The sequence below is a fragment of the Passer domesticus genome, chromosome 2 (genome assembly GCF_036417665.1).
Source record: "Passer domesticus isolate bPasDom1 chromosome 2, bPasDom1.hap1, whole genome shotgun sequence".
In the NCBI taxonomy this organism is placed as follows: Eukaryota; Metazoa; Chordata; class Aves; order Passeriformes; family Passeridae; genus Passer; species Passer domesticus.
This window is the reverse complement of record NC_087475.1, coordinates 41,010,177-41,038,044: the sequence shown is the minus strand read 5'-3', so window position 1 is coordinate 41,038,044 and position 27,868 is coordinate 41,010,177. Positions and strand designations below refer to the sequence as shown.

Here is a 27,868-nt window from a genome sequence, read left to right as displayed (position 1 = left end):
CTCTGGAGGATCTGGCTTGCATTTAGGCAGTGTGAATACCTCTACTGTATACTCATACTTGGTTCAGAGAACTAGCATTTCCCCTGAGCTGTTTTATTTCTCAAAACCAGGACTGTATCAGATTTTCCCCCAACTGCTGAACAGTAGTATTAATGTAGTGTGTTATTTATTCTTTTGACATGTTTTTATTTCATGGAAAACGTCTACGTTATGCTTGAAGCTGGGTATGAGTTGCTGGATCCCTTTCAGAATTCTGTTAAATCTGGAAGTAAATCAGATTACTTTGTTCTACTATAAGCACATTCGGCTTGGCTTTCACATGAGGTGTTGTATGGGTGAATGAGCCCAGAGCACTCCAGCTGGTGCAACAGCTTTATTTATCCAGAGTGATGGCATGAAAGGGTTTTGGAAAATGCTTTTAATGGCCTCAGGATTGATTTGTGCCACTATTGAAACACCAAACTGCTTGAAGTTCTTACCCACTTCATTTGTGTTTTCTAGTGACAAACTGTGGGCTCAGGTGATGACCCAGTTAATCAGGAAACTGTGCTAGTTGGAAACACAACAAGTAAAAATTTTCTTAGACTCTCCTTATAAGTTCCTGGCATTTACCATGTGGCAATAAAGCTTCCACAAGTCTTTCTGTTCATGATGTGAAATAGTTTTTTGTCCACATGATGATGCTTTTATATCTCAACTGTAAAATGCTTTACATCTTCATAAAACGGTAACATGTACTTTCTCACTTCTACAACACATTTGATCATCAGTGAAGGATTAGCTGGGTGATTTCAGCATGTATTTCATGTACTCTTTACTCTTAATATTTTTTCTCCCATGGATTTTTTAAAAAAAATCACATTTTGTTACTTGTGCGACCGTGCTGAATTTCACTTTTTCATAGGTTTTAGTGACAGAATTGGCAGATTATGCAAAACAGGAGGGGTGTCAATAAAATCGAGTATGTAAGTATATGATATGTGCTTGCAGCTTCTTCTTGAGCATAATTTCTTGTGCAGGCAGTTTTGTCAATGGGTTGAAAAACATCTCAGAAAGCAGGTTGGGAGTTTCACAGTGAGGAAGAAATATCTTCCCCCTGGCCTGAGATAAAGCAGAAATTTTGTAGAAGAGGTGTGGTCTTATCCAGTTGGGAAAACAAAGTGTCAGAGAAGTATTTTCAATGGAAAACAGTGTTGAACTTCATGTATAAGTATGTTGTAAACACATACATGGTAGTTAAATGGTGATGCAGTAAGTGCAAAGCAAGTGAGAAATATTTAATTCAAATTTTAACTTATCTATTAACAAATGAAGCATTTGTGTGGAAATACCTCCCTCTGGTCTGTTAAGGGATTCACGGCTCCACAGGATCCCTGTTTTGCTCAGACTGTGCCTTTGGATGTGAAGGGAAAACATAGTTGGGTGATAGTCACTAATTGAGCAATCGGAGCTAATCATCCCCTTGGCTTAGCAGATGAAACACTAATTTTCCTTCCAGGTGTAGCCAGAATTACCTGTTTGTACAGTGCCTTCAAGTTGGCTGATTTAAAAGCTGAATTAAAAACTTCAAAATTGGCTGTGTTGGTTTGAATATGATGTTGGCATTCCTGATGCAAGTAAGTGACCTTGATCATGGTATAGGGGTGCCAGGTATGGGTAGTGAAGAACAAAGTGCAAGTCTCCTAAGGTTGGGAAACAGTCACAATTAGACAAAAGAGTAACTTGTATGAAGAGGTTCTGAGGAACCTCTTGAGAGGGTGAGTGTAAGAAGTTTTGCTTACTTAATTGCTCACTTGCATATGTACAATGGTTCATAAATGCTTGCTTGTGTGAGATGCAGGGAAGGAGAAAAGTTTTTTGCCTTCACTCAGTTTCAAATGCAACATTGTCCAGAAACATAACACAAAGTGAATCAATATGTCTGCTGACTTGTTCAATATCACTGATGGCCATCAAAAGTAATTGCAATGTTGTGGGTTGAAATAAAGTATTTGTAGACCAGATTGGCTTAATTCACAGAGCAGTCTGTATTTGTGCTTAAGGGATGAGGATTTTCACAGAGGCAGTTGGAAAGGCATAGATTTATCTATTGCTGCACTTGTTGATAGACCTACTGACAGGTGTGTGGCTGAGGAAAAAGGATAGCACACATCAAATTTGTGCAGGATGTGGGACTGTTCTTTGCTGACATCTGGCAGAAGAATTGGAATCTGGGACAGCTGCTAGTGCCACAGAATTGCAGACAGTTTTAGGACCTGAATGCAATGAAGATAAATGAGTTGCAGTTGGGAGCTGAATGGCCCTCAAGCCAGAAATGAATGTGGGCACTCTGAATGATAGGCTTGCAAGAGGTGTTTTTTATCCTGTGCAGTCATAAATGCTCGTTATTCTGGACTTCAGGTCACATTATTGGCATACTGAATAGTTTTGAGTTTTTAAAGCTTTGTGTTACTGCTCAGCTCCCTAAATTTGACCTTGGTTTCAGGCTCTAGCTAGTTTGGTGTTAACTAAGTGTACTCTATTCCTTTACAAACCTGAGCACTTAGTCTGTCCAGCTGCATAACCATTCCACAGAAACAGGGTCAAGGGATAAGAGAGTGTTATTTAGAGGTTTTCAGAGTCTGACCAAGATAGGCAACTTTGTGGGTTCTCTTAATTTTCAGTACAGATGATGAATTTTGTTCTTTTAGAGATAGTCTTGCATAGCTGAAGGAATTTCTTACTGCTGCAGATTTTAGGAAGTCTGCAGAATGCTGAAGAATCAGATTCTAAGACTTGCTTCTGCAAGTCTGTCTAATTTTTGGTAGGCAGCCATGGTGTTTTCTTGAGCAGGACAATTTTTCAAGGTTAATTTTCTGTATCTTTAGGGACAGGAAAAAGATAAAAAAGATAATTCTGTGTTTAGAAATTAAACCTGGTTAAGGACTTCACCCTCCATCCCCTTTTCCACTCACAGTATAGGGGACTAGACATGACCCATCTTCTTGACCATACCGCACCTTGAGCCTCTCTACTTCTCACTTCATGAAGCAGCCATCGCTTACAGTGTTAATCTTTTTTGTTTTAACCTCAAAGACAGTCTAATGGTACAGAAAAACTGAATTTTTATTGCCTTCCTCCTCTGTCTGACTATTGTGGATGTGAGCAGACAAGAAACTGAACACAAATCCCTTCAGCTGCAAGGTTTCCTTTAGAGTCTTAGTCAAACTTAGTCTGCTGGGTGCAAGCAGAGAAACAGACACCCCAGACACCCAGCACCTGTGTCTGTACTACTGCCCTTCAAGCTTGAGCTATTTTTCTGTTAAGAACTTTTCCCATTTCTTTGCTTCTACAAAAGTGCTAGGTTTTATCAAAGGAATTATAAGTTGGACTTCACTGATCCTTTTACGTCCCTTCCAAGACAGGATATTCTGTGATTTTGTGATTAACATGAATAATTTAAAATTTTTAAATCATCATATTTGCTTTGTACAGTTCTACCAGGGATTTGCAGAAATTAAGCAGGATAATGCTTCACAGTATAAAAACCTGAACTGTATTGGCCTTCTGTCTGCTTCCCATCATTTCAGACTGAATTGTAGTTTTAGTCTTCCTGGTCTTGTTGCCTTGTTATGCTATTACTAATTTTTAATATGGATTCAAGATGCTTGATTTCATTTTTATGGTAACTCTGATGTATTAATGAAAAAGAAGCATCACTGACAATTTATGCTGCACATATAGAATTTTGTCTAACTGAAGGTGTACAAGTCTTTTGGTAGGGCTATACTCATATCATACCACTGTGCCTCAGGCTTCCCCACTTTTAAGAGGAGTGTCCTGAGCACTGTGCTCCCTTCTGTTTCGTGCCATGGAAACGTGTCATAAAGGAAAGAAAAAGAAGTGGAAAGGGCCTGGATATGTGGTACCACTCTCTCCCATGACAGGAGTCTTCAGGCTTTGGGAGCCTCTTGCATCAAATTCTGAGTCCTGGTCTGACCTAAAGAGCAGAGCAGGTGAGAGACAGAGTGACGTCTATTCCAACATGCTGCTTCTGTTTTCCTCAGTATTTTGTAATTTTGTAGCCCTTTATTCCTGCCCTGTTTTTCCTGCCCCAGCCTCAACAAGTGCTGTTTATACTTGCAGCTCCCTTGCAGCTCCCTTTAGACTAAGTGAGTTTGATACTTTTTTTCATCCTGCCAAAGAAAAATATGTGGAAATTTTAATTGGCCAGAACCTTTCCGATGCTATAAAATGTGTGTGCTTTGAACATGGAGAACTGAGGTGGCTTTATGCTGAGCCACATTGTGGCTTTTGTCCAGCTACTGCATAAGTATCTACAGACCTTAAATTTTTAATCTAAGCATTTAATATCTGTAGAAAAGGGTTATTAATGTGTGATTAGAACAAATCAACATCTCCTAATCTATCTAATAGCAGTTGTAGGGGGTTTTTGTGTCTTCCAGGTGCTGTAAACAGAGAAAGCTTTAGGCAGCCCAGTGACCTGACAGCAGCTGGCTGGGCTTAGCTCACCCTGGCATTGGATTTTCCAGCCTGCCGAGAGCTGATTTAATTTGCTAACTCAGCCAAGAGCAAAACACTGAATTGTTTTCTTTTGAGAGGTGTCGTGGCTCAGTCTGAGGAGGGTGAGAATCAGTGTTCAGCATCAGGCAGGACTGTATGGGTGGAAGCTGGGAAGGAGCAGAAGGGGACAAGACTCCCCCATGGGCAGCTCTGCTGTCTCAGTAACTTCTCCCCTCACACAGGTGAGGACACAGGCTCATTCTCTGCAGCAGGCTCTCTCCATCGTGTAGGTGCTACAGCACTCCTGAGAATGGCACTGACATCCAGTGAAGCTGCAGCTGAAACAATAGACTCGGTTTTGGCCCTGGGTTTCAACAGCTGTCAGAGCAGGCAGAAACTCTTAACTTTCAGAGTTCAGATGAATCCTTTTTTTGTTTGCCACTCTCTGCTTCTGTATTGGTTGTCTGTCTCCACGTGTTTTGCTCAGAGCTGCATATGCTAGAATCTGGTGGCTGCTGCTCTTTCTTCTTGATTAATGCCTTCCCCAATTTACTGTCCTCTTTCTACTTGAGTGTCTTTGAATTTCTCTGCCATTTGTCCAGACCTTATCCATCTCTTCATCATGACAGACATTAGGCGTCCTAATCCCCTCAGGTTTGCTCAATGTTTGCTTAATACTCTTCAGTTGTGTTCTGTGACCTTAGTTCACTGTCTCCTAGATCAAAGTGATATAAAGGTATATACACATTGACTGATGTGCTGTGTTATTTTAGAGAGGGTAATTTTTAAGGCCTCTTACATAAAGGTATAGTAAAAATATTATGATGATGTTATGACAGCAGCATAGTGAGACTAGTGGCATGCAGAAAAAAACCCTAAATAACTTCCAGTGCAGTATGTTGATGTTTAGGCATATAGGTTAAAAAATGGAAGGATTTATTTTAATTTTTCAAGTAGCAGATGCTTGTGATCAGGGTAGCCAATAGTTCTTAGATCTTTGCTTTCAAATGAAAGTGTGTGTTTATAACCAAATGCTTAAATATATCTATAAAACAAGAATTTCTATATTACTAACTTAATTATAATAAAAAATCAGCTGTACATATGGAGTGGTTCTGCTTGTACCTTTCCTCCATGATTTTTTTGGCTCCTAAATTTCAGTGGTTTTTATGTGTTTCATAAAGTTTATTGGCCTGTCTGATTGTGTGTGTGGGCAACTGTATCATCTAGTCAGAAGAACATTTATAGAAGGGTTCAATGCCTGTAATATTTCCTTGCATGGATTATTTAATGGTATTACTTGAACTGACCTGGTTGAGTCCTGTATTTATGATATAATGGAAAGAACATAGCCAAAATCTTCTGTAGTAACACAGCAGTTGTAGAGGTCCTGTCTGCCCTCTTGGTGCTGGCTGGGGTATGTGGTGACTTCAGGAGAGCTCTTACTCGGACCAGAGTCTTTGTGCACTTCTAGACTGGGTGCCTGGCTACCTTTTTACATGATCCTGTGTACTCCACACACAGGAAAAACAGATTTATTTGCAAATATTTATTTCTATGTAGAGCTTGGTGTCTTTTCTTCTGGAATTCCTGCCTCCAGCTGCAGCTTTCTTGTTGTCACTGCTTGTCTTATAAAACTATTTAATTTAATTATTTTTAAAGAATGAGATAAATATAATTGATTCTTCATAGATTTTTAGATTGCAATGATAATTGAGGAAAAATTTGCCTCTCTGGTGGTGGTTGGCATGGACTTGGGTAGATTTCACTAATACCTCTGACCTTGATGGGCAGGTTAGTGCTGAATTGCTGCAAAAGCTTGCCTGCATTTTTTTCTCCTCCTTCACTTGTGCCCATTGAGCTGTTATTTAGAAGTGTGGGATCCATAATTTTTAATTCCCTTCCTTCTCAGCTAACATTTCTTTTAATCCAAGTGCGGTTTTACATTTTTTTATGCCTGTGTATTTGCTGTGTAAAAAATCTGTGGGAACAGATTAGTCAGGACATGGAAGAGTAATGTGTAGTAAATAGTGTATCCTGCCAAAGACAGGGCTGTTTTTATTCTATCCTTATGGTGGGAACTGGTGTCTTATTACCTGTCACTGTTCTTTACAGAATCCTGTAGAACTGGTGATGCATTCACAAATTCATAGGCTGTCTTGTGCTTCCTTTTTTTCCCCATATAGGCTTCTTAATAATTGTAACCTCAGAGTTAAAGCCAGGCAGTGATTGGCAGTACTCTTCTTATGCCTCTGTTCAGCTGGAAAGTTATATTTCCATTAGTGTCCATCTGTGTGCTACATGTTTTGGTCACTGATCACCGTATAAAAGTCATGCAGAATAAAAATGCATTTACCAAGAAATATAAATGGACAGTAGAAGTGGGTTTCATCAGAAACCCATCTAGAGTGTTAAAAAGCAGGGTAGGAAAAGTGAAATAAAATTCTAGTGTGATGTGTAACATTCAACAAGTAAAACTAACAGTGCTTGAATTAAAAAAAAGAAGGTTCAAAATTGTGCCAATAATGAAGAATTTCCCATTCAGTACTGGCTTTTATTCTGGCCTCCCAGTAGCATGTCCTCACAGTTCCTGGCTCATCAGTGGGATCAGGCAGGCCCCAGGTCTAGAGCAGCTCTGGTCCCCAGTTTATAGTTGGTGTCATCTTGTACCCCTTGGCTGTCCCTCTTCACAGACCCTTATCAAGGTGGCAGCTGCAAAGTGCCAGAGAAGGCTTGAAGGAAAAAGTGCTGATGTAGCCAAGAGGGAATGATGGTCAGCAAGTGCTGTTGTCTCACTTGCTCTTCTCACCTTCCTAGTTTCTCTGGGAATCCTGTCTGGGGGGTGATAACAGCCTGATTCATAAATAATTAAAAATTTACATAATTAATTGAAATCTGGGTTCTGTCATGCTCTATTTCCAATGTGGTCTTGTTTACTTTTCCAGGAGAAAAGAAATAATTTTCCCTTGTGCAGTACTGTAACCTGTCTATCAGCCGTACCCCCAGGAGGTGATTAGACTGTGTATTTTGAAAAGTATAAAATTTGCCTGATTTTCTTGTCTTCATATGAGACATTAAGAAAAAATTGTAATGGCTCTTACTTGTTGTTAATGGTCATACAGTTTACTACCTGTAAGCATATATACCATGATGCTTATGTGCAAAACATCTTCTTTATGACTGATATCAGCTTCTTTGCCCTTGTTCTTTTATCAGATATAAGAAACAAGTTTCCCTAAACATGGGTGAAACTGAACAGAGACCAACAGCAGGATCCCGCTTAGGAGCTCAGGAAAATGCTGGGATCAGTACTTTGGAGCATGGACAGAAACCGCCTATGACAACTCCAGGAAAACTTGTCTCTATCAAAATTCAGATGCTGGATGACACACAAGAAACTTTCGACATTCCGGTAAGGATGTGGAGGTTGGGGTAGCCAAAGATTATTCAGGCATTTCTGATAATGCATATTCTCAAACCAGTTGTCTTCTTATTTCAGCTGTGATTCTTTGGCTAACGAATTCATGCTGCAGAGAAAATGGTTGTTGTGTATATCAGCATTGAATATATCATGGTGCAATACAATAGCATTAAACAGGGAAGTGGACTGTAGATTACAGTTATTAATTCTGTTTCTGTTTGAACAGCTTCAAGAGAAGTTAAAGTCCTTGGTGAGTTTTTTCCTTCAAACATTACATTTGTGGTTTCCTCTACCTTTTGAACAGTTGGTGTATTTCCTTGCTGCTGTTTTGCTCTTGATCCAGTAAACTGTAGATCTGTACAGATTTTTTTGTCTTTCCTCTGGCAAGTCCTTAGGATATTAACATGAAATCATCAAAGTTTTCAGTAATTTATATCATCACTCTTACAAGCACTGAGTCCTCACACAGAAGTTAAGTGCAAGGAAAGAAGTAAAGCAGCCTCATCTAAAGTTTCTCTGTACCCTGTTGAGATTAATTTGGGTTTGTCCTTGCCAAGGAGACAGAGCTGCAGCTGCTTTAGTGTGTGGTTGTGATCAGTAGAATCAGTTAGAATTAGTTTTGATACCAAGACCGAGCCAGTATCACGATCTATCTGTTGGTAGCCACTAATGATTTTAACATGCCATGCTTACACAATTAACATGAAACGTGGTTGAACACTGCTGCTGTTATGCAAGTGTGTTGGAATGTATATTTTTCAAAGTTTTCAGGCTTCAGTGAATAGGAAAGGGGAAACCTGAGTTCAAATTTCATCCTTTGTTACTTGCATTTTCTGTAGCTATGGTAATTTTCATGCCTTGATTGGCTCAGATTTCCCTTCTGTAAAATGGAGGATCACAACGAGATACAGTGGTGTTAGACATATAGTGCCCTAAACTGTATGTTTAGGGAAAAATGTTACCCCTGTATTAACATGAAGGAATTCTGATTATGAAAATTATAATTAAATTTTTTAAATAATGTTTTTATGATCTGCTTATGAGGTTTGTCTATTTTCTGTGAATACATGCAGACACTTTTTGATCTGCTCTGTGCTGCTGTTTGTGATCCAACTGCAACTATGATTTTATTTTAGTGGAAGGTAAATTCTCTGGGCAGGCAGGTTATGGGTGAACTGAACTGCCATCAGGGGAAATGCCCATGTATGTAGCACCTTGTTACACTTTAGTGCGTTTCAGAAAACCTGTCAAATATCCATAGCAAACAGTCTTTAGGTAAAAGCAGTCTTTAGATAATTGTTGCTGTTCAAAAGTGTAGTTATAGTTTAAATCATCAAACACTAATAAAATTTTGGTGCTCTTTTATGTGATATAAATATCTCTATAATTCCAGAGACAAGTTTGGCATCTGTAGATGCTAATTCACTGTATTTTGAAAATTGAAAATGATGTGCAGACACTTAACAGAAACCATTTCTGTTGGGTTCCTTTCATTAAATTGTTTAGGAGAAAATATAAGATTATGTGGATGCAATGCACCCTATAACTCCAGCTTTGCTTCTGGGACTTTGAGAGAACAGTATTTTTTGGTCTTCAATATTGGAAGATATCAACATTTCATTTGTTTTTAACTTCAGCAGCACCTGAAAGACCTGGGGATATAAACAAGTTTCTGTTGAGATCACTTCAATATGATTGTTTTCAGAGACTTTTATTTCATAACCACTACTCAAGGAAAGCCCAGTTGGTTTGAAAGTCAGACCTTGTGGTGAAATATGCAGGATGCTTAGATATGAAATCTTTTACAGCAAATCTTTTGTAAAGCCTTTTGTCTTTAACCTATGCATAGTCAAATAGAGGAATACACATTGTTTTCAGTCTGCTCTAAAAGACATTAATTGTTTTAGTCCCATCTCACAAAACTGATTAAGTTTTGATACATCTAAATTGAGGTGTGTATTCATGTTGGAACCCCCATGTTCCTATTTATAAGCTTCATGTTTTTAGCCAAATTGGTGCAGTATACACAGAAAAGGAAAGTGATACCATTTCAACAAAATATTTTAGGAGCAGCAAGTGTGGCCGTGGGCAGAAGACATTAAACATACATGCCTAAGCACATCTGTGGGTTTGCTTTTCAGTGGAGAATTAAAGACTTTTTGCGTGGTTGAAGATTTGAACTACGCTTCCCAAAACCTGAGCTGCTATGATTATGAAAATAACTTTGCAAATACCATACAAGTATAAACTGAGAAGGATTTGTGTTTCCTACAATTTCAGGAATTTTGCTGCACAAACCTTTCTGTGTTAGCAAATGAGCCATACTTTGGGTGGTTTTATTGATGCTTGTAGTGTCTTGTAGGATGGTATGAAGTTTAATGATGCCAGTTTATTTATTTTCTCATGAAGTCTGCGTAAAAATAGAAAGAGATGCTGGTACTACTTCCTCCTGAGTTTGAGGGAACTGGTGAAGTAGTTGGGACTGTCAATCTGTCTGGTCCTACCTCTGTGCTACTGTTTTTATACCTTCAGCACCATTGCCCCATTAGCTGTAACACCTTATCTATGTAGTATTTTTATTTGGTTTGTTGCTGTTTTGTTTGAACGTTGTCATGGGTTTAGTGTTTTTTGTGTGCTTGTTTATTTTTTCTTGTTTATTGAATTTTAGTTTGGTTTGTTTTTAAATTGTATTCCAGGAGACATGATTCAACATCCTTGCTCTTAAGCAATCCCTTTTCTCACATTGTATACAGATGACTTGTTACTATGAGTGCCAAATTAATCAGATTTTTATGTCTGTTCTGTATATGACAAAACAAGAGGAAAATATGACCTACTTCCATTACCCCTCAGTGCTGCTGTTCTTTAGGCTTTTTAAAGTAAAGTAACTCCAGTGACATATGAGTTCTAAAGGAATATTATTCTTTAGGTGTTAGTGCTTTGATGCCATATAATCATACCATGTTTGGCTCATTACTTACTACAAGAAAAAAAACAAAACCAAATGAACAAAAAAGAGAGAAAAGATATCCACATGCCTATGTATGGACCTGTAAATTTTATTTTTTAATGGGAAAAACCCTACATACTATGTGGAGAGAGTTTGTGTGGGAGACTTCAAAAACAGAAGTTACAATGAAGGCCTTTTCATCAAATGTTTTAAATGGAATATTGTAAAAGAAAGGGTTACATAAGAAAAAAATTTTTTATGGTGCTTGCTGTTAACAAACAATATTTTGTTGAAGAATCTTCCAACATTCCTATATTCCATAAAGCTAGTGGAAACTTGAATAGATAGTCCTGGATCCTTTTACACAGGTCCATTTAGCTGGTTGGGTACATATGCTTGAAGGAGGTAGAAGAAAGGTAGGCGCTGCTGTTTAAAAAAAATAGATTACATTACTTTAACTTCATATTTCCGCCTCTAACATGTAAGGAAAGTACAAAATTTATCAGTTATCTTTTTTGAGCACTTTTGTGTCTCTTCAGCTATGAGAAGAAAAATTATGTAGAACATCCTTCCCTCTTTTAAGTTACTCAGGATTTTATAACTGAGTGTCTGTACATTTAGTTTTTTATCTGCCACAAACTCTCAGACAAGAACTAGATGTCAGCTACAGTTTCATGTGACTAGTGCCTGAAAATCAGGCCATGAGTCAAGAGTTCATGATCATCCAGCACTTGCAGCTGTTGGTCATGATGTTGCATGCAAGTATGGAATATATTTCTCTCCTACTTTTTGTTTCTAATTTCCACTTTGGCTGTATTCACTGACAAATTAGTTAGATATGGTAAGTGGAGACTGCAAGGATTCAAAATACAGCGTTCTGTTTCAGCCAGTGTTAGGCTGAGTTATGGCTATGTGATGGAATGAGCAAATATGCTTCCTTTCTGCTAGGTAAGAGGATGACAGCTTTAGCTAAAATTACTAATATGAAGGAGGAAGAACATTTTCCACCTATGTACACACAATGATAATCATACATAGATAGATCCTGGGCATTTTTAAAGGCTGATACTTGAACCTGAAGACTGGCAAAACCCCACACTGCAAAACAGAGGTTGTGTATTATATAGTAGAAGGTGGAGATGTACACTTCTGTACTGCTTGATTTGCCTCTGCTTTTCTTTCTCACCTAAGTTAGTTGAAAGAGAACATGATTGATTCCATAAAGCCATAGCAGAATTTAGATTTTCATATGTTTATTTTGAGATGATCTCCCCTATAGATTCAAAGCAGTTTAAGCGAAAGTGAAATACAGTTTTTAAAGAACAGTAAAAATAGCTGATGATTGCATCTACTTCAGATCCTTCTAGGAGAGAAAAACCCCTTTCATGCTTAGTGTCTATGCCATTTATATTATATTTACTTTTATAGTTGTTTCATTGCCAGAAGTAATCTGTTTTAAAACTACTCCTAAATGCAGAGTCAGTGTTGTTTGCTGTCTAGGTAATGCTGAAGACAAGACTGATTCTCTTGATAGACTGCCAGGATGATTTGGTGACTCAGACCAGGTTTAACCCTGACTGATATGGTGCTTGCTGCTGATCATGTCCTGCTCTCTGGGTGAATGAAGCTGATGTGACTGTGATGATACTACTGATGCTAAATAGCAAGTAAGAGCTGTTTCTTTCTTTTTGGCATCAAAGGTGAGATCAGAGTATGTCACAGGAGGTTAGGATTCTTCTTTTGGTTAGGATCTGATCTCTTTAATTAAAACCAAACCAAAGTCTTCTTTATTGTGTCTGCAAGAGAATAGTTGCTTCCTTTTTGTGGCTGTCTTTTGGAAGGACCGAAACATGCTTGCCTGTCCGATTACTCAAGTTTATTAAACATCTGTTTTTTGTATTGTGTCAACTTCCTTTCCCTTTAAATATATTCAAGCTTTGTGAAATGTGCAGGGTCGGAAAATGTCATCTGCTTTGGGGGATTAACACGGGTTTCTTAAGCAACAGGAGTCTCTTAATAGAAAGCAGGGTAAAGGTGTAATCCTCTGTAAACGTCGCTTATAAACATTTCATTTCAATTTGCTCTTCTCTTGGAAGAGAAAAGCTTCAGATTGCCTGAGAATACAGAATAAAGACCAAGTGGTCTGGGATCTACAACTATTTATCTTCCACTGGGTTTGGATGTAGTACCTTGGCAGGAAATTTCTCTGCCTCAATCCCAAATTTTTCAGAGAGAAGGACTTCATAATCTTCTTGGGGGGTCTGTTGGTCTGTTTCCTAAGGATAATGATCTGGGTGAGGTGTTTTTTTGTTTGTTTGTTGGTTGGTTTGGGGTGTTGTTTTTTGGTTTTTTTTTGGTTTTTTTTTTGGTTTTTTTTTTGGTTTTTTTTTTTTAACTGGTTTTGTTTCTTCATGCAGTCACATCGTGGTGGTTCATATTCCCTTTGTGGGGAAAATGTTGCCTGTTAACTGTGCTCTCACCAGCTTCAAGCCAGACTGTGCCGGGAAAAGCTAAATATTAGAAAGCCTCAATAGTTGATAACAAACATTGCATGTGTTTCTTATAAATTTCCACAAGTGCTGTGTTACCTATTAAATTCAAAATTTCAGCCAGTTTTATAAATGTTTGAATTATTTTCTTTTACAATTGTGGGTAGTGATAACTGCCTTGTCTAGGTATTTACGTCTCTCCTCAATATGCAATTATAACCAGTGAAATAAGCAATTTAAAAAAAAGAGCATGAGATAGTATGGCAATGCAGAAAAGTAAAATAGTGTTTTATGCTTTCTTAGCCAGCTTCAACTTCAGTTCAATTATGAATTGCTTTTTTTTCCAGCTTAGGAAGTGAACAGCAGGTCAAATGTCAGTTATTCATCAGTCTGAGACTTTCTTTTCTTCTCGTGCCTGAAATTATTTGGCCATTGCTGTCAGACTATTTCCAGTGAATATCAAGCACTTAAATATTCACTAATTGTCACGCCAGCTCTGCTGGGTCTTCTGAAATTACAAGAAAAGTGATTTTTTTTTTTTCAACCCTCAAACACATCAGTTGTATTTTTCTTAGGAGAATATTGTTAATGGCTACCCAGTAAACTGATTTTTGTTGACGAATGTTTAGAATGTCTTTTTTGAAAGACAGGGTATTTTGGTGATGTGTGTTAATAATTTATGTGCTTTTCAAAGTAGGAGAGAGAATAATCCACAAGCAAACTTCTGTAACCCGAGGCAGCAGACTGTTTAAACTGCTGATTTCTTTGTTAAGATTCTGTAGAATGAATAGAATAAGTAGGAATGTAATTTTAAGTGCCAACAAATCCAGTCCATTCTCAGACTAGATTGATGTATTTGAAGATATCTGGGAAATGCATGTAATTTTCTTGACTGAATTAGCCTAACTTGTAATCATGGAAGGCTTCTCAAATATTGCCTTTTCACCTCTCTTGCTGAGCTGACTCACCAAGTCATGCAGCAGTGTGTGAGCCAGCACAAAGCAGAGGATGGAGCTGGCACAGGAAGGGCTGCTGTGGATGCAGAGGCTTTGTGGGAGCATTTTGCTCCCTGTCTGCTCTGCTGCCCTGACTGAGGGGGTCAGTGAAATTATGCTGTTAATTTTGGTAGTAGTGTCTGTGTCTGTAAGTTGGTTTGCACTGTACTGGTGAGACTGGATGGATGATCTGTGTGGGGAGCGTGGGCATGCTCCCCAGTTACGGGTGTTTCCTTGGGCCACCTGTTTGGAGGTGACAAATGTCCAAGGAACAGTGGGAGGTGTTTGCCATCTCTTCTCTTCAAAATGTACATGTGTGGGTGTCCAGTGGTACAAACTTTGATTTTGCCACCTCTATGTTTTCCTGTTCCAGGGGTGATTGGAGGGATGTTCTGCCTCTGGTCAGAGGCAGGAGCTGAACTGCTTGTTGTGTGCATCCTTCCCCGGAGACTGAGGTTCACCTCTGCCATCCTTGAAATTTTTGAAAGCTAGATGTCAGAGCCCCCAGATAATCATTTTCATCCATACTAGAGTGAAAGTATGGTACATTGAACAGTCTGCTCATCATGCCTGTCTCAAATGTATATTTTAGGATGAGATTAATTGCTCTCTGGAGGTGCTTGTATATCCCTAATGTTGCTTTTTCTGTTCTAGTAGTAAAAGGGAAATCACAGGCTCATTTAGGTCAGAAAAGGGCTTTAAGATCTTTTGAGTCCAACTGTATTTATGTAGCATTTAACTATAAAACAGTATCATACAGTTTAAAAATTTTAAAGGAAAAATGCTGTGATATATTATTTGTAGATCCAGTGTAGATGTGGATCCCTCATACCTGAAACAGATCAGCTGGATATCAAGATAAAGAACATCCTCACCACCTGCATGCAGTCAAATGACTTGAGTATAATGGTTGTCATCATCAGTAAAACCAAGCAGAATCAGCGGCCAAGTTCTAGTTCAGATTGTTTGATTTTGTTCACTTGTTTGGTTTTCTCATTTGGTGCCTCTTGTTCCTTCCTTTGTTGGCCACAGAACGTGCTCCCATATACTGCTTATCCTTTTTGTTATCTCTTCCTCTCTGCAGCTCCTTTGGAACTGCTGGTTCAATTCCTTCCTGTTGGTATTCTCCAAAGAAACAGGAGACAGCAGTGTGGAAAGGTGCATTAGTCCTGGCTGTGTCTCCTGGGTCTTTACCCAGCTTCATTCTGCAATGATGTCCTTCCTCAGTGCAGTATCAGGTTTCTCTGTTACATACAGTACAGTGCTGCATAGGGGAGAAAGTACCCATCAGCTGGAAAGGCTGTATCTACTGTCAGAATTAGGGATGCTTTCTGCAATGGCATAGTCACATTCTCATTCATACTCAAATTCTGGGAGTGGGAGGAAATATCCAATTTTTACTTAAGATAATTCGTGGTTTGAAAATGAAATTTGACTAACTTAAAATTATCTAAAGAAACCTGTATAGCTAGGATGCAGTGATTAAAGCAGTGTGTCTTATCTTGGAACAGTATAAAGGGCTCCATCAGTTCCCAGATTTAAAAGCCTTCAGAAACTTACTAATATGCTGCTTACCTGTAAACTTATCTCCACTGCTCCAATGAGCTGCCTCCACCAGGCTGTGATTACAATACGCACGCACAATTAATTGTTGTCTTTTGCATGCCAACATGTAAGTCACATAAAATGCATGGCTGAAAATGTCTGCCAAAGCTTTTGTGTGTATCTGAATCAGGCTACCGTGTTACAATCATTCTTGGATAAATATGTCAATTTTTGAATAAAAAGTGATGCATGAGGCACGCATCAAGAGCCAGATAACTCAGTGAATACAAACAGCAGTTGCAGAAGTAGATTACAATATCTTCTTTTCTTATCCCCATCCCCAAAATGGAGGCTTTGATAGAAATTGCACAAACATAATGCTGCCAGAATATAAATAGCAAATGGTGAATTATGACTTAGTGCCAATTTGCTTTTTGATGGCCCGTTGGCAGATGCAAATATTCATGCAGAGCACAGCAGCAGGAAGTTTTTCTTCTCATTTCTTTCACTGTTATCTTCTCACCTGGTTTTCTAGTTGGTCCTGCAGTAATTTCTTTTTTTTTTTCCTTCAGTTTGCCTTGCTTTTATAATTCTGGTCTTGTTCACATGCCATTAGATTTTCATACGGTTCTTATTGAATTTACAATTATCTCCATTTAGTAGATAGTGGAGTACTATGTATTTGTGTGTAGATGTTGCTTAGCATTCAGAAGCTAGCTCTACCTGCATAAAGAGGGACCTTTTGCTCTTCAATGACTCGTCACGTTTCCTTGCTTCATTCCCTGGTGCAGATGGTCAGTTTTATTCCTTACTGTTGTCTCACCCCCAGCTAACATCTGAGTTTTGTCCTTTCTTGGTAAACATTCACCTTTGTATCATCTGCATGGACAAGTTGCATAGCTCCTTGTAGAGCTCTCGCTCTGGTCTTTTGCAAGGGGCACATTTGGGCAAAGCAGCAGGTCCTGGATCTGGATCTGGAGTGACTGTGATTTAGGGAACACCTTGTTTTCTGCTTGCTGGCAGGGATGAGCCAGATCCTCATCCACTTTACTTTGTCTCTGGTTGAGTGGAGTTTCTGGACATAAGCTGGGTTACATTATATGGTGATGTCATCCAGGAGTCTTCTCTGAGAGAGCTGCCTTTTGAAATGAATCTCAGATACAACAATTTTGGTGAGCAGAATTGAAAGAATAGGGATTTTGCAGAATTAATTAAGGTAATACATGTAAACTGATGTAAGAGAGAATGCCTTGTCAAAGCTTTTATATAAAGATACAGCTCAGCAAATATAAAAGGACATTACCAAGTAGTTTTTATTACTGGATTCAGAGTAGCTCTGCAACTAGAAGTATATGTAGCTCAGTATTCTTTGCTCTTCAGTGTTCCAGAGTCATTCAGAAACACCTCTGCAGTCAGTGATAAACGTGGTGGCTGGCACGTTTTTCATGAAAGCACTTGTATACTCACAGCATGATACAGAGTGGAAGGGACTGTGCAGGTAGTCTGGTCCAGCTCTTGGCTCAAGGCAGGGCCAGCAGTGAGCAGATGGTCCCTAAGAAACATTTAACTGTAAGAATTGAGGACTAACGTATTCTAGAATTTTTTTTCTTTGGGAAAAAAAAAGTTCAGGTGGCAAATGAGTGTTTGTCATGCAGCCATATCTGTGAGCTTATAAAAGAAATGAGGCAGTAGTCATTTTATAAATGAGAGACATGTCACAAGCTTACTTATGTCTCAGTTTGTCAGATCCTTCAGCTTTTCTTTCTAGTTTTTTACTTCATGTCAAAGTATGGGTATATGTGCTTTGAAAGGACTATGGGAGATTCTAAAAATAAAATTCAAGTGAAAAGCAAACGTTTCAAATGGCTGATTGTGTCACAACATACTCAGCTCTGTTACTTTGCCAAAATCTCTGGAAGAGCAAGGTAGAAATAGCAAGCTGCAGGAGAGCAGCCTTTGTAAACAGGAGAGACTTTCATAACTGCATCTACTTAAAAAAGGTCAACAAACCCTTCTGAAGATCTCATGAAAAACTGGATTCACACCAACTTTGGAAGAGCTAAGTTTTCAGACTTTTTTTCATGTGAAGCCGTTGGATTGCTGTTGTTAGAGAAGTAGAATTAGGAGCAGGTAATCTGTGGATAGATAGAAGGTAGGAGAATAGAGATAGTGGTGAAGTTAATCTCACCCCTGAGGAGTTACAGCTGTGCTAATTATCAAGAATGAAGAACAAACCTGCCCTTAATGGGCCACAGCTGGATCCAATTAGGAGGGGTACTATAAAAGAGCAGGTTGGCTGGGCGAGATGGAGATGTAAGATGGAGTTTGTTGGCTGTGCAGGGCAGGAGTCAGTGCTGTGAGGAGCTGCCCATGAGAAATCACCAAGAAGGTATGAAACCTTTGCAGTAAGATGGCCACAGTAATCTTTTTGTTTCTCCTGTGTAGGCTGAGTCTAGCTATTGCCATTTCATTCTGCATCTGTTCCACAAAACAGTAACTTTGAGCAGATATATATGCTTTTGTGACTTTGAACAGGTATGTATGCCTTTCAGTGGAAAGGTCACTTCTCTGCAGAGAATTTCAGAGCTGTGCTGCTTATGTTTCATCTCGGGGAAGATCATATACACTTAGCCAAGAGAAGTGACAAAAGATTGCTGAGGAAATGGTTCAGCATTTCCTTGGGCTGAGAGAACAAGTCTTTGAAGGTCAGCTAATGCTGTTGTTGCTTGTTTCACTGGAATGATTGATTTCTTGCATAGGTATTGTGGTGAAGTAAATTCCAGGTATGTTCTGGACATGGAATTTGTTGTGTGTGTGTCTGGGTTTTTAGTGTTGGGGTTTTTTTTGTTTGTTTGTTGTTTTTTTTTTTGGCTTTTGTTTGTTTGTCTGTCTTTGGGGTTTTTTGTTTTTAATTATTTATTCCTTTTTAAATTTTATTTTGTATTCAGCTTTTATTTAGGATGCCATGGGGAAAGAAAAAAATCAGGTCTCATGACCTTAGCCTCAGCAGTAGTGTTTTACTGAAGGTTAAACTGAAGGTTAACTCCTTCAGCACTCAGAATTAATTCATTAGCTACTGCCTGTTAAATACTTGAAAACGAAATTTGTTCACCTGACAGTAAAGTAGCTTGAAAGGATTAAATACCTAAAATAACTAATGCAAACTGATTTTTTGGAATCTGTAGATAGCTTTGCGTTTAATGCTTAAATTTCAAATTAGCTAGACATTTTAACAGAAGATGCCTGGCTAATTTGATGTGAATTATGATTATTTCTGAAGACTGTAACTTGTCCTTCTCTCTTGAAGACCTCTCATACTACTCACAGGTAATCCATTTGTCCTTTGTAGCTATCAGATCCTCTCACTGATATTTCCCGGGTGAATGGGTGTCACCAAGTATCACTGTTGTCCTCTGGAGGCATTTGAAGGCCCCAGAACACTGGTTAGTGGTTGTGCAAATTCCTTTGAAAAGGTTGTGCATGTGGAAGGCCATACCACATCGATGAACTCCCTTCTTGTAGGAATGATCCATGAATTCCTGGGCACTTGCTGCCATCAGCTGAAAGCTACTGCACTGGGGTATGAAGTGCTTGGGTATGTATATATATATAGCTCTGTACTTCAGCATATAAGTTGTTTTTAACTCTTCTTCTGTCACAATTGTGGAGTTATAGCCCTGTAGAGCACCAAGTAGTGAGTCCTCTCTGTAAAGAAAATGCCTTTGCCTTCACTTTGAGGCTTCAGTCCAGGAATGGGTCTCTTTTACATTCCTTTACTGGTGTCTAAGAGGACCAGAGAGGGATTGGAGCCCAGGGTGCATGATTTTCCATGTTCCTTAGCTGTTGGCTGGGTTTCTGGCTGTGTTTTAGGCTGCTCTGAGGAGACCTGTCTGAGCTCTCTCTAGCTTTGAGCAAGGGCTTACCCTGACCTGTGAGTCAGTGTGTCCATTTCTGGTCACTGGGGTTGGGGTTGCTCCCTTGTTCTCTTTTATTTGCAACTATGAGGATACAACTAACAACTGTAAGGAAACAAGTACATCTATAAGGATAGCCCTGGGGTACAGCTGAAGATGTGGCAACATCTTCTAGCATGACAGATAGTAACCTTGTTGGCTTTGTTTTCTTCTTGCATTTTTTTTTGTTTCCCTGACCCTCTCTGATAAAATAATTTCATGGAAACATAAACACTGCACTGAGAAAGGTTGGCTTAACGTTTTGTCTCCCAACCTGGCACAGGCACTTGCTCCTCTACCTTTCCTTATTCCCCAACATCCAGAGCCCCTTTTGGATCTGCTCATGCCTCCTACCTCCACAGTCTTTCTGTAGCAGAAAGTTCTAGCAGTTTGCTTCTTCTTCCTCTAAAGGGATGAAAGTAATATTCATCTCAGCTTTGTAAGTTTTGAACTATTCTGTTTAAACTGCATCACAGAAATGGGCCAATTATTAGTATTATCTGTGACAATTGTGTTTTGGTGATTGACTAGAAGAGGGTGAAGTGAAGAAGCAAGATTTGTTTAGAGAAGGGCAAGTCTGCTTTAGAGACAGATCAAGTGCAGACAAGAGAGTGATGGAAAAAGGGTAGGATAGGTGGGAAAAAGGAGCCTCTGAAAATGCAGAAGTATAGAAAAGCTCAATAAGAGTAGGGGGAAAGAATTGTGCTGGACTTGTACAAATCTCTGACTTACCTGAATTCATTTTTTTTGGTCTGTACTTAAACACTGGAGGTCTGGTGCTTTTGTGTCTTAAACATCACAGCATGGCATAGTCACATAAAGGAAGAGCACTAGAAATCAGCAGTGCAGTCTGCCAGAATTGGAAGCAGAACCCCTCACTCGCTCCTCTTTTTAATTGCCACCTATTGATGCTTACATACAGCAGAAAGTTAATGATGCAGCTCTTAAAAGATTACTGCAAATTGCAAGTCTGTTACATTAACATGATTAATTTGAACTGTACCTAAGAAGCTGTACGTGATATTCTGCTGAGGCATGGTTGCATATTAGAGCTATAAAGTTGTATGTGCAGCCATAATATAACTGCTTGCTCCTTACTCTCCATGTGCTGTGAGGACATAAAGGGACCAATCTGTTAATTGTTTTTGGCATTATCAATGTTGATGTCAGGAGAGTGGTCTTTTAAGAAATACATTGAATCCAAATTACAGTAGTCTAAAATACATCTGAGTGAAGAAAATACCTTCATTAAAATACCAAAGTCACCAACTCGGCACAGGCCATTTCACATATCCCAAGACAGTGGACACTTGACTTCCAAAGTGAAACCTAAATGGTAAATTTAACAGTAAGGTGGTGTAAATCAGCTTATAGCAGTTTCATTGCTTTTAAATATTGCAAGCCGCAGCAGTTTAAAAAGAAACTCAGGCTTCTGAAAATGCAAGTGATCAACAAGAGTGATTTGGGGTTGTTTTAATTTTGGAATCTGTTTGTTTGAGAGGCAGTTTAATGTTCTGAGTTCTCAGAATGGAGAAAGATTGGGAGATTTCTTTTCTCACCAGGCACTTCCTGCCACAGCTGCTTGAGTGAGTTAATCTACTTGGCTTCACGTCTGTTCATTGCCTCTCTCCACTGCCCCCATCTTCACACCAGAGCAGGAGTCCTGTGGCTCTCCTGGCCCCTTTTTTCCATTCCAGGGCTCAACTTCTCATTTCCTAGGCTCCTGCCCTTATTTCAGCATGTTGCCAGCTGCCAGGGAAGAGCTGCCTAGGATGCTGAGTATTTATTGCTTGCTGTGTGCGTGCTGACCCTTGGGCAGAAGAGGGAGGAGGGTGCACTGTGGCACCTGCAGGACAGGCTGTCTTTAGAAGGGCTGGGAAATGAGGCAGAGTGAGTAGCTGGAGCAAGTTTTCCAGCATCTGACTGAAAGCACCAACAAGGTAATTCCAAATTACTGGAAGGTAGGCTTCCTGCTGCTGTGGCAACAGAAGTTCCAGTGCTTACTGGATTTGTTATTCATGAAGAAAACAAGGTAAGAATTGGCAAGTCCTACTTATTCTTCCATGCTTTCATTTTCACTTTCTTAGTGATGCAGTGTTTGAGATGGAGCCTTTGAAAGGGAATATTAATGTTTAAAACAAAATTGGAAGTCTTTGGTTTTCTTGCACTCTTTTTAAGAGAATGGAAATGTTTTCACCCTTGATACAAGAAAGCTTTTATTGAGCCAAACTTGAGCTAAGTATGATGATAAGACAATAAAACATGTAAGTAGCTTGAAGGTTTTTCAAATTCGCCTGAACTTTCGTCTGGTGAGCCTTTGTCCTGGAGAGAAAATGTTTGGCTTAAAGGTTAAGATGAATTAGGTGGCTTTTGATTATTCAAAGAATGAAGGCTGTGTTTGTACCCTCATTCCTGTTTCTTTGCATATGGTTCTTTCATCCATTCAGTCTGTGCTAGTCAAGGAGGGGGACTGTTTGAAGAAGGCACTATGGAGCACTCTGTCTCTCATCCAGCAACAGCTGAATACTTTATGGAAGTATATTAAGTCCTTGACAGGAGAAGGTAGCCAGCTGGCTGCTGCAGCAGGATATTCTAGTTCTCCCTCACAACTGAAAAGGAGGAGTTGGCAGAGTGCCTGCCGAGCTTGCCGGGGAGGAGCAGAGGCACAGACTCTTGCAGTATTTTAACTAGGTGGGCTGTTAACCAAAAAATAAGAGAAGAAAGCACACATTTCAAGTCTGTCCAGGCCACCAACTGGAAAGTGGTAAAGGGCTGACTCTAATATGAATAATTACCCTCCAAGAGTCTCCATGCTTTGAGATAGCTCAAGAATGTGGTTACTTTAAGGTCGGAAGCAAGTGAAGTAAATACATTAGTGTTTGTTCTGCTTGAAACAGCATGTGGAATGGTGGTGTCTCGCTGGTTATAGAATAGTGCTCTGACAGTTCTACAAAATCTGGGGTCTGGATGTAACAATGTCTTTGATTGTCCTTTCTTGTCCTAATAAGTACAGCTCAAGTCAAAATGTCTGTTTGGGTCACCAAAAAAGATATTGAAAAGAAAGGAATTCATGTTGAAATTGGCAAATTCAGGAAAGGGAGAACGCAAGAATGGCGAGAGAGTGCTCGCTGTTTCATTAAGCCAAGTTTTGAAACAACATGAAACACTATCCAGTCAATCATCCATTTCCAAAAAACGAGCAGGTGAAAACAGCCTTAAGGCACAAGCAATTAGCACAGAAATAGGTGTGTATTTTGGGTGTGGATGACCAAATATGCTGAGGTACAAGTATTTGAAACAAAACAAGCCTCAGGTCATTATTTTGTAGCCTGTTCTTCCTTGTATGCTTCCTTTAATGAAGTGTCCCAGGAAATGCTGTGTGGATGCTCCATTGACTGATAAGTGAAGCTTCTTTAAGCACTGAAACTGGTGGTCCAGGGGATGTTTTTAGTTATTTAATGACAGAATCCTGACCTCTTATATAGACTCAGAGGACAAATCAGATCTAGGTTCTGTGTTTGTAAATGCTCTTCAGTGACCTCCACTGTATTTTGGAACAGACCTTTTTCAGTTTTTCCAGGATTGCTGAAGATAAAGATATTAACAGTAACTACTGAGGCTTGTATGAATTTTTGGTGCTGCAGTTTTGTGTACTTGGAAGGTATTTGAAACAAACATCATAGAGGTTCCACATTTAACATGCCTTGAGATTATATAGTTCTTTGATTGAACGGTCATGCTAACCTTTGATGTCCAAGATCCAAGATCCATATCTATTTGGAACTAAATATTCACATGGTCTGGACTGACTTTTCAAAAGACAGGAAATACTGCTGTAAATTGCTTTTCCCTAATTTACTTTTGATAGATCTCATGGGTAGAGTTGGAAAAAACACTTGAATGCTGGTTATCAGTTTACTCTCTCTTCCGAAACTGGCAAAATTAAACTCTGATTCCTTGGTTCATAGTGAATCATATGTTTTAATATAAAAACAACCTAACACCACAATCTTTTGATCCCAAAAGGAACTAGTTACAGCTCCAGTGGAAGATTACAGGTTCTTATAATAGGTGCTGGCTTTAGTGTTATCTTATTGTCCACTTCACAGAACTGAGGTTATCCGGCACTGTTTGATGCAAATAACCAGTCTGCCTTAAACACAGGAGAATTTTACAGAGCTGGGTGAAGGGTGTTGTACATTCATCTGTTTTCCCTTAACTTCCATTAGCAGCAATCGTAGTCATGCTGGGAGTAATTAAAATTATGGGAACATTTTATATATAAATGTAGATGCATGATGTAGATGTAATTACTAATTGAGATGTTGAATGCAACTCTTCACTTCTTGCCAAGCATACTGGGTAGTCTTTGCAGGTTTATTTTGTAGCTTGCAGACCCACTGTGGCTGCTCATAGAATTCCTCAGGCAAAGGCTGAAAGGAGGGTTGGGAATTTATTGTGCTTTTTCAGTTGTTCAGAGAAGAGGCAATGGATACGTCTCAGGTTTCTCTTAGCAAGCTGAAGGAATTTCAGTCCTTGTTTTTAGACTTGCAACTGCTTGAGGCTTCAAAGGCGTGCATGTGTGAAGGAGGAAAAGAGGGAAGGAGAGGAGCACATACCCCTGCTAATCTTATGTTAATGTAAACATAAAGGTTGAAATCCCAGTTGTAAGAAAGCATCTGCAGTAGCAGAGGGGCCATGGTTTCGTGCATTCACTGCCCTCAGAAACAGGTAGTGTTTAATAAAGGCCTTGGTATCCTGTTCAGCAGGATATGGATTGCATATTCAATTTTTAAAAAATCTGTAGCTATTTTATAGTTTTGCTTCCAAGACGACCGGGGGTTTTTTTAGTAATTAAATGTGATCAGCAAATTGTTACTGAGTAATCTGGGTGTCATCTACAATAAGGAAAACATTTTAAAGAATTTGTCATACGTTGAAGAATCATATATAATGAGAGAGGTTAACTTAAAAATTGCCTCTAGTTTCATTTGGAAGAAGAAAATAGGAAGCTTTAATTGCTTATTTTTACTTCTGGTCCAAGTGTTGGGAGCACTTAAATGTTTCTCTCGCCTGTTTTTTTTCACTGTGTGTTGTCAGACTTTTAATGTCCCCCAGCTGAAAAGGGAAATTAACCAGGAATCCCAGTTCCGTCTGTTCTTTTGTACAATGGCACTTTCTCACAACAGGACAGCTACTTGAAGCGGAGCAAGAATGTTCTGCCAGTTTGTCACAACCTCTTGCTCACCACATGGGAAAAGCTCAAGAGCAGAGAGAAGAATCTTGGCCTTAGTCTATTTTTTCCCCTTTGCATGGGGGCAGAGAAAGTCACAGACATGAAGAAGCACTTATTACTGAGTGCAGGAGCTAAAACTCTTTATTGTTTCTGAGAGGGAGATAGCTTTGCTGTAGACTTCTGCAACAAATCTAACTCTGCAAGTTGCATTAAAATAGTACAGTTAAATAAACCTGAGAATTACCAGAATATCTCATTTTTCTCCTACAGTTAGGTAACCTGTTTTGAATTGCAGAATTTTGAATTCCACTGAGCATAGAATGATTTGAGCTAAAAGGGATCTTAAAGATCATATAGTTCCAACCCCCCTTCCTTGGGGGGACACTTTTCACTAGTTAAGGTTGCTCAGAGCCCAATCCATCCTGGCCTTGAACACTTCCAGTGATGGGGCATCCCCAGTTTCTCTGGGCAGACTGTACCAGTGCCTCATGACCCTCACAATAAAGAAGTTCTTCCTAATATAAAATCTAAATCTACTGCCTTTCAGTTTAAAGCCATTCCCCCTTGTCATATAACTACATGCCCTTGTAAAAAGTCCCTCTCCAGCCTTCTTTCAGGTCCCCTTTACTTAGTGGAAGGCTGCGCCAAGGTCTTCCCAGACCCTTGTCTTCTCCAGGCTGAACAACCCTGACTTTCAGCTGTTTGTCATCATAGGAGACATGCTTCAGTTTCTGATCATCTCCTCTATGCTCCCCCTGATAGGTCCCTGTCCTTTCTCTGCTGGGGACCCCAGAGCTGGATGTGGTGCTCCATCTGGGGCCTCACAGTATTAGAATTGAGGGGAAGAATCGCCTCCCTCAAATTGCTGTTCATGCTTCTTTTGAGCAGTAGTTGGATTTTATATCAGCCAAACAGTTTTATTGATATACTGTTTAAAGAGAAAGTGTGTACCAGTAAATGACATTATGGTATATTATTGGGATATGACAGAATCACGGAGTGTCTGAGATTGGAAGGGACCTGGTGTCATCTGTCCAACCTTCCTTCTCAAGCAAGGCCGCCCAGAACAAATTGCCCAGGACCACGTCCAGATGGCTTTTGAAAACCTCCAGGAATGGGGTCTCCTCAGCCTCTTTGGGCAGCCTGTGCCACTGCTTGGTCACCCTCACCATTTCTAGGTGGTTGGTGGCTGTACCAGCAGTCTCTATGCAGGGCCCCACATGAAGCAGAGTGCAGTAATCATGTAATAACTGTTTTCTCTAATTTGAGAAATTGCGGTTGTTACAGCAGAGTTCCTTGCCAAGGATGAAGCATTTGCATTTATTTCTAGCCGTTAAAAGATATCTGCAAGCACTAGTGTAATCCTCTGGGATGAGGCTTCATAAGCTACAAAACCTTCTGATAAATACATACTAGGCTTGGTTAGGACTCTTTTCCCTAGAGCTATATTAAGCTTGGGTTTATCTCATGTGCCATTTGTTTGGGATGCTTTTATTCAATAAACTGTCTCTGATTAATCATAACATTTACTCAGACCCACTCTGTTTAATGTGCCTTCCTCTTCCCCCCCAGCCTGCAAGAGCATAGCACTTCAGAGGGATGCAAGTGCCCCTTCACTGCAGAAATTCTTTTCCGAGAGTCCAGAATAGCTCAGGTCCAAGGCTTTTGTTGCAGATATCCCAATAAGGGTTTTAGTAAGTCAGAAATGTTAAGTTACTAACTTCATTGATTGTTTTTGTCACATTAACCTTGACCTACTAAACCAGGCAGCAGTTGCTGTTTTGAATGCAAGCAGAACCATAGCTGGCACCAGCAGCTATTGTGCTGTTCTGCATTCTCTGTCTGTAGCCAGATTCTTCTGTTTCACTTTGGTACCTGCTGGCATCTACATACCCAGACTGTTGATTGGCATGTGCACTGTGACAGTCAAAAATATTTATGAAATGGAGATGATAGTTAAATGCCTTAACAAGGGAAGAGAACCCCAAATGCAAAGCCAAGACAAATTATCTGTATAACTTGATACTATCAGCAGCTGTTGGCAAGGTCAGGAAAGTTATTAAAAGTTAAGTGTTTGTAAAGCATCTAGTATCCCTCTACCTGAATAATTTACTGTATAAAATGTTAAGAAAGCGTAAGTATAATTCTTTTGAGATATCTGCAGAACAGGGTAAAATAACAAATTCTTAGACTGCTCCTGTAATTTTTTAAAATGCCTTGAAAGTTTTATGATTTAAACTTGGATGCATATACTTTTTCTTTAAATTAAAGAGATAGGCAGGTCTTGTTCCTTACATTTTATCCACTACTCACTTTTTTGCAACGGGGTGAAAAAACTTAATATTTTGTTTTTAAAACATCTCTTCATGGAAATACCCCATAAATGGGTATTGACTTCCATATGAGATAATATTTGTTCCATTTTTAAGTGAAAGGAAAATACAGCCAAACCCAGGAATCTTTAGCTTTATCATTTGTATTCCAGTGACTGCCAAACCATTGGTTCCCATCACAGATTTGTTTTTTTAATATCCATCAGTTACAATTTCATGAATTCTCACTGCTGGCAGTGACACACATGTTTTCATTTACTGCATTATGGGTATTCTCTAGACAACCAGTCTGTTGAAAAGAAATTAATTCCAGCAGTGAACTAAGATACTGAATTCTCAGCAGTTTATGAATTCATGTTTTTACATTGAGGCTATTTATATCTGGATTGAATTGATTTGAATATGTAACCAGGTGGTTGTGGTTATGTCTTTTATTATCCGCT

The 27,868-nt window shown here is 39.2% G+C and overlaps 1 protein-coding gene across 10 annotated transcripts in view; it reads left to right on the top strand.

Moving 5' to 3' along the window:
* The window catches only part of FARP1 (FERM, ARH/RhoGEF and pleckstrin domain protein 1), a 200,531-nt gene that overhangs the window by 31,163 nt on the left and 141,500 nt on the right, over window positions 1-27,868 (top strand). For 9 of the 10 annotated variants that reach the window (XM_064408399.1, XM_064408408.1, XM_064408407.1 and 6 more), the window contains one exon: window positions 7,720-7,915. In XM_064408399.1, coding sequence (XP_064264469.1) covers window positions 7,745-7,915 — 171 coding nt within the window. In that variant the 5' untranslated portion in view covers window positions 7,720-7,744. Of the gene's footprint in view, window positions 1-7,716; window positions 7,916-27,868 lie in introns of all 10 variants that reach the window. The other variant, XM_064408401.1, reaches the window with a different exon arrangement.